The sequence below is a fragment of the Citrus clementina genome, unplaced genomic scaffold (assembly GCF_000493195.1).
Source record: "Citrus clementina cultivar Clemenules unplaced genomic scaffold, Citrus_clementina_v1.0 scaffold_2, whole genome shotgun sequence".
NCBI lineage: Eukaryota > Viridiplantae > Streptophyta > Magnoliopsida > Sapindales > Rutaceae > Citrus > Citrus x clementina.
The window spans coordinates 28300594-28306489 of record NW_006262688.1 but is presented as its reverse complement, the minus strand read 5'-3'; the positions used below and the strand labels follow the sequence as shown (position 1 = coordinate 28306489).

At 34.9% G+C, this 5896-nt stretch overlaps 2 protein-coding genes and 1 long non-coding RNA gene across 4 annotated transcripts in view; all 3 read right to left on the bottom strand.

Moving 5' to 3' along the window:
- Positions 1 to 817, bottom strand: part of LOC112101033 (rust resistance kinase Lr10-like) — a gene marked incomplete at its 5' end in the record, with an annotated part of 10703 nt that extends 9886 nt beyond the window's left edge. The window contains 2 exons of the mRNA XM_024190929.1: positions 3 to 663; positions 774 to 817. Coding sequence (XP_024046697.1) covers positions 3 to 663; positions 774 to 817 — 705 coding nt within the window. The remainder of the gene's footprint in view (positions 1 to 2; positions 664 to 773) is intronic.
- A 2-nt stretch (positions 818 to 819) lies between these two features.
- On the bottom strand, positions 820 to 2186 carry LOC112101112. 2 transcript variants are annotated; one of them, XR_002907183.1, is made up of 3 exons: positions 1986 to 2186; positions 1016 to 1072; positions 820 to 857 (listed from the first exon to the last, which is right to left on the bottom strand). It is a non-coding gene; the product is annotated as an uncharacterized LOC112101112 (long non-coding RNA). The 2 variants fall into 2 exon arrangements; XR_002907182.1 differs by lacking the exon at positions 1986 to 2186 and adding an exon at positions 1338 to 1445.
- A 3091-nt stretch (positions 2187 to 5277) lies between these two features.
- LOC18051096 (rust resistance kinase Lr10) overlaps positions 5278 to 5896 on the bottom strand; it is a 3184-nt gene continuing 2565 nt past the window's right edge. Inside the window, exon 3 of the mRNA XM_006448286.2 lies at positions 5278 to 5741. Coding sequence (XP_006448349.2) covers positions 5278 to 5741 — 464 coding nt within the window. The remainder of the gene's footprint in view (positions 5742 to 5896) is intronic.

Genomic DNA, 5896 nt, shown 5'->3' with positions numbered 1-5896 from the left:
GCTATGTATCCTATGGTTCCTCTTACGGCACTGATGGACACAAAATCATTTTCCTTGAGATGAAACTTTGAAAGGCCGAAGTCGGAGACCTTTGGGATGAAATTATGATCTAGCAGGATGTTGTAAGGCTTAATGTCGAAATGAAGAATGCAGACATCACATCCGTTGTGTAAATACTTGATCCCACGAGCAGTTCCTAAATCAACTTCGTGGAGTTTCTCCCAACTAAAAGATTGGCCTCTACTCTCCTTGGGAAAGATATGCCTATCGAGTGATCCATTAGGCATATACTCGTAGACAAGTGCCTGTTTGGATCCCTCGGAACAGAACCCCAATAGCTGGACTACATTAACGTGGTGAATTCTACCCATTGTTGAAACTTCATTGATGAATTCCTCCGCACTGAACTTGGAGTTCGCCAGCATCTTAACAGTAATCAAGCCACCAGTATGAAGTTGTCCTTTATAAACTGAACCAAAGCCACCTTGGCCTAATTTATGAGTGAAGTGGTTTGTCATGGCAATTATCTCGGGGTAAGAGTACCTTTTAGGCATCCACGATTGCTGGTTGTGCAGAAATTTCTCAAGATTATCGACTCTCTCCAATGATTTTCTATATTTTTGGATAAGGAACACGAGAAAGACTATTGGAGCAAGAATAAATCTACCAATTATCGGAACATCAAGTGGAAACCCTGGTAAGGAGAATGATATTTGAAAGTAAATAGTACTAAGCAAAGCAATAAAAAGAGGATCCTAGAGAGGAGATTTTACCTGACAGAAAACTTATCTAATCCCACATTCCTGATGAGTACATTGTGGAAGGCCAAAAGATTGCTTGGGAAATTACTAAGTTAACTGCAATTGAGGAGAGGAAAAAAAAAATAAGCTTTATACCTAATCAGAGAGATGATTCAGAAAAAAATATAGAGTAAAAGAATAGAGAATATATGAACCCATCGCATTTATTAACGTCGAAAACACATGATCAAAAAGATGTATAAGGATATGCTTACGTATATAATATGGGTAGCAAATAATCTTTGCCACTACTCCTGCATTGTGGATGCAAACTGTTGCAAAAGTGAAAAGAAACAGAAATTAAAGGTCATATCGGTATGCTCTTAGAGATAGTTCACAAATTCTTTATTACGTACAATATTGAAAAACAAAAACAAAGCCCTTGCATTTGAATGCATAAGTATTTATAAACATGGAACTTTTGTAAACGCCACATCAACAATATTACTCGAGCAATTCACGTAATAGGCGTATGGATTAAGAATGTACTGAAAAAAAATTCCGAAAAAGTAATAAGGTAGGGAAAAAGATTTGGACGGGAGGCTGCAGCTTCCATTGGCTAGGTTAACATCGGCAGCACTGATTGTACTTTCATCATAGGAAATTCTCTTCACATAGTACTTTCCAGAATTGAGTTCTAAGATGCTTTTGTTGCTCTCGCAAGAAAGTTCTAACTGCGGACGACCGCATCCAGCTGGATCGCCCTTGAGGCGAAAAGGGTAGCTTATGTTTTTGACATCTCCACAAGAAGAAGAACACATTTTTACTTCAAGTTTTCTTGTTTCAATTTCACTGGGGCTGAATACAAACATCAACAGACAAAACAGAAAGGTCGGGAAAATTGAAGCTTCTTCACTACTCATTGATCCTCCAATTCCAGGAAACAATTAATGAATTTGAATAAACTAAGCAGAACGGTGTAAAAGTGTTAATGCGCCATGTTTTCTACAGTTTCACTTGCACGATGAGAGGCAGGCTTTAAACTTATCATAGCTTAGTATACAACTTATGTGATTGAATTAATTAGCGCTAAATAATTTGTTTAAAAATATTATTAATTATTCATAAAATGAAGTCGACACGATGGAAGAAAATTTTTAATTACTGAGCGCTGGGCTTCTAGCATTAATGCAATGGAAGATAAAGGGACAAATTTGGATAAACATGTTCAATTTCGTTTCTTACCGTAAATTTTGTATGCGGATGCCACGCAGCTTCGGAAGTCTCTTTCCACGATTTGTTTAAGTGGAAGCTTTCATATTTCAGTGGGGAAGTCAATACGGCAAAGTGAAGTCGCTTAATTTTCTGGTAATTGTAAATGAGTTAGCATCGGTGGGAATGGGATGATCCATCCATCCCCATTCTAGCTTGACCTCAAATTTCTTAGTAAACTTCCTTTCAATATTAAAAGCGATAGAACTTATTGGAAACAGTTTCCATGCATGCTGTCCAATTCCGGTCAATATCTTTCGCTTTCATAATTTTTCTCATCACCAAACGCAATGGCTTACTTTATTTATTTGTTTATTTTAACAGGATTGGAGAAACGCGGCATTGGAAATTTGGAACGGCCCCGACGACCAACGCTTTTAAAGCGACCGACACGCAGAAGAACGAGGACTTCTCATGTCAAGTTCACGCGTTTCTAAAAATTATGGTTACTGTTGTAATTATTATTAGTGTTACTATTATTATTTTTATGAATTAAGACAGATTTATATATATATATATATATATATATATATATATATTAAATTATGATCAGATGCACACAATCGCATAATATATAATGCATGATACGTTTCTATGTTGTAGGTGTGTGTGACGGCATGTATATACCATTTAGTGCTCTAGTGTTTTTATTAACTTTTTTCAATTAACTAATACACAATATATTAGTAAATTCAGTTTTTTAAGGAAGCAGATTTCCACACATGACTATATATGTGTGTGTGTGTGTCTACATACACACACTTTTGACAAATCAGTTATGTCGAAAAAGGTCATGAGGATATGAATCTATTCTTGCGCATTGGGGACTATTTAAGCTTTTTAATGATTTAAACATTGAATGCCTAAAATGAGTTGGGCTTCATATTGAGACCCCCAAAAAAAAAAACCATAAATTGTTAGACTGTGATTATGGGGACAAGTAAATATATCAAATAATGATATTGGAAAATTAATGGTCGAATACTTAGTTTGATCATGGAATATGACAGCATATAATGATATTAATAATTTTTTTTATCATATACGACATTCATTAATCTCAAGTAGATTAGAGTACAAATGGTATAATTTATGACTAAAATTTAGATCAATTTATATGTTATTCATCACACACAGTATACAAATAGAAAAAGTTAGACCACCATAAAATACTAGTTAGGCGCAAAGGGGAAAATAAATAAAAATCAATGTGTCATGATATTTCCACTTAACTTACATACAACAGATTCGAGCTAAGGATATCTTGAATCTTATGCTTGGTGCAACATTTTGATGTGTCTTTGTAAGCTAATTTTTCATGTGATTTTCAAAACTCTCCATTTTCGATTCATGATTGGTTCTATGAGTAGCCCTCTTTGCCGTCAAAAGTCAAAGTGTCACCAATCACCATGATATTTTATGAAGGCAAGTCACTTGTGCAGAGATTTCCTCTCTATCAAATGTTTTTGTATTAATTTTGTTACATTTTAACGAGTCCTGTTGTGTTTCATGCGGTATGTAGTTCTGCCATAAATGGCTTTAATGAAATAGTCGCTCATTTCAAATGTCACATACTCGCAGCTGCATTAGTATAATGTATATATTGATGTACAATTTTATCATGTTGTATGCCAATTGTTTTTAATATCTGTCGTGTCGAATTCAAATCCATAAAATAAAATATTGATCAAATGATTAACTTGGCAGTCGATATGGCAATAGCAGTCTCATGAAAATGTGCTGCTAAAAAAAAAAATAATATAATAACATATCTATTGCAAAAGGCAAACAAGAAAAGGAGGGAAAGCAATGTAGACTTGATTTATCTCCAGCCTAACAGGGGGAAGCACTTTATAAAAAAAATGCTTTTAAGCCTGCGACCATTTAACTAGCATCATGCATACAAATACCTTGCTACTGTAAACAATTTATCAAGTACTTTAATTTCGTGCTGCTGTGGATATGCCCGCTTCCAAGGCTATTCAACTGCTATTTATTATTGTGGAGACAAAAGCGTATCGATTGGTGATGTTTTTTTTCCTCTTTAATATTTGGTGCATGTGTTTGTTCTGATTGAAGTAGAGGATGCTAATTTTCTGAAATTTTGTTGACAGAAGATAGAGAGCACATAAATTAAAATGCCATTAATCAAACGCATTTTAAATCTTTGTGCTCTCTATATTCTGTCATCAACGCGCAGCTTCATTTGGCCCTCAAAACTGTAGTGATCCACTGATCTTCTTCCAGGTGTTACTTGTTAATTTTCATTTGATTGTTATTTTATTTGTTCATACACACACACACACACAGACACACACATACATACATATACATATATACTCATAATACAATTATAACTTTATAAGTTATGTATACACAACTAAACCCAGTGTATATATATCCTCCATGCATGCATATCTGTATTGTGAAATGAGGCAAATGGCGGCATTCAAATTGAATCCCCGCTTGAGGAGTTGAGAGAGATTCAGAATTGGGACTGCTCCTGTGACCTGCTTCATCGTGGACGCTTTGGGCTTTTCATGGGAGCAGAATTAAAAGCCCACTAATGACTTGGGCTATTCTTGGAGGCAACTGCAGTCCATAAAGAAACATAAAGCCATGAACTGTTCCGTTTTCTTTGTTCATTTTTTTCCTGCTTGTCTGATTCACTTCCAAAGTAGCTGTTTGAGAAACTTAAAGATGAATATAATATCATGGACTTTAATTTTTATATTTAACAAATATGAGAGCACATTTTAAAAAATCATAAAAACGTTGTAAGAAAGTAAAATTTTGAAACAAGCACGTGACTAAAACATAAATGAATCCTAACTTTATTTTGGTTTTAAAGGAAAAAAATCATCATGAAAAAAAAAAGTTTCCTCAATTTTATTTGAGCGCACAATACGACAACATATGTAAATATGTTGTCGAATATGAGAGATAATATTAAGTTTTTTATATTTTAAAATAATAAATTTCATTCATCTCAATTCTCAAGTAGGTAATAGAACTACAATAGTAGGTCCTTAACTAATATAACAAATTGAAAAAAGTCATCTATTATTGTATTAATGTTGTATCAGTTGAACACATCAAAGATTTTAAGCGATAGATAAAACAACCATAATCGAACAAAAACTGAATATAATGATTTTCAAGTGTTCCAATAACAAGGAGGACTAATTAATTTTTCTTATAATCGGGGAAATTTTGAAACAAATTAACAATATCCCTTTTAAATTGTAGTCTTCTGTTATCTAGATCAAGTGATTGCACCTGTCTCAACATCAGAAGAGACAAAGGGCATTGGAGGGATCTCCAAGCTTTGTAAATCAGCTTCAAGCATTTGTAATACCATTGGCATGGAAGGTCTCTCCGTGGGATTCCATTGAATGCACCAAAGTGCCACAATTGCAAGCTTTCTGGCAATTCCCTCATCCCCATCTTCCTCAAATTCCAAACAGAGCTCTTGTCCTTGCCTCGTTCTATTGTAAATCCACTCCGGAAAATATATTTGGCTTTGAATTTCAACCGCAGGATCATTATTTTTTCTGCATCCGACCATCTCTAACAGCATCATTCCATAACTGTAAACATCAGACTTGTAAGAGACCTCACCAAAATTCCTGGAGAAAAGTTCAGGTGCAATGTAGCCAGCAGTGCCTCTGGCAGCTGTCAGAGATACAATGCTTATGTCCTTAGAGCACAACTTAGCCAGCCCAAAATCTGAAATCTTCGGTTGAAAATTATGGTCTAATAATATAATTGTGAGGCTTGATATCGAAGTGCAGAATCCTTCTGTTGCAATCTCTGGGGCCAGTCCCTCTTTCCTTGGGCAACGCCCAATGTTATCTTTCTCATCTTCTCCCAACCCAATTGAA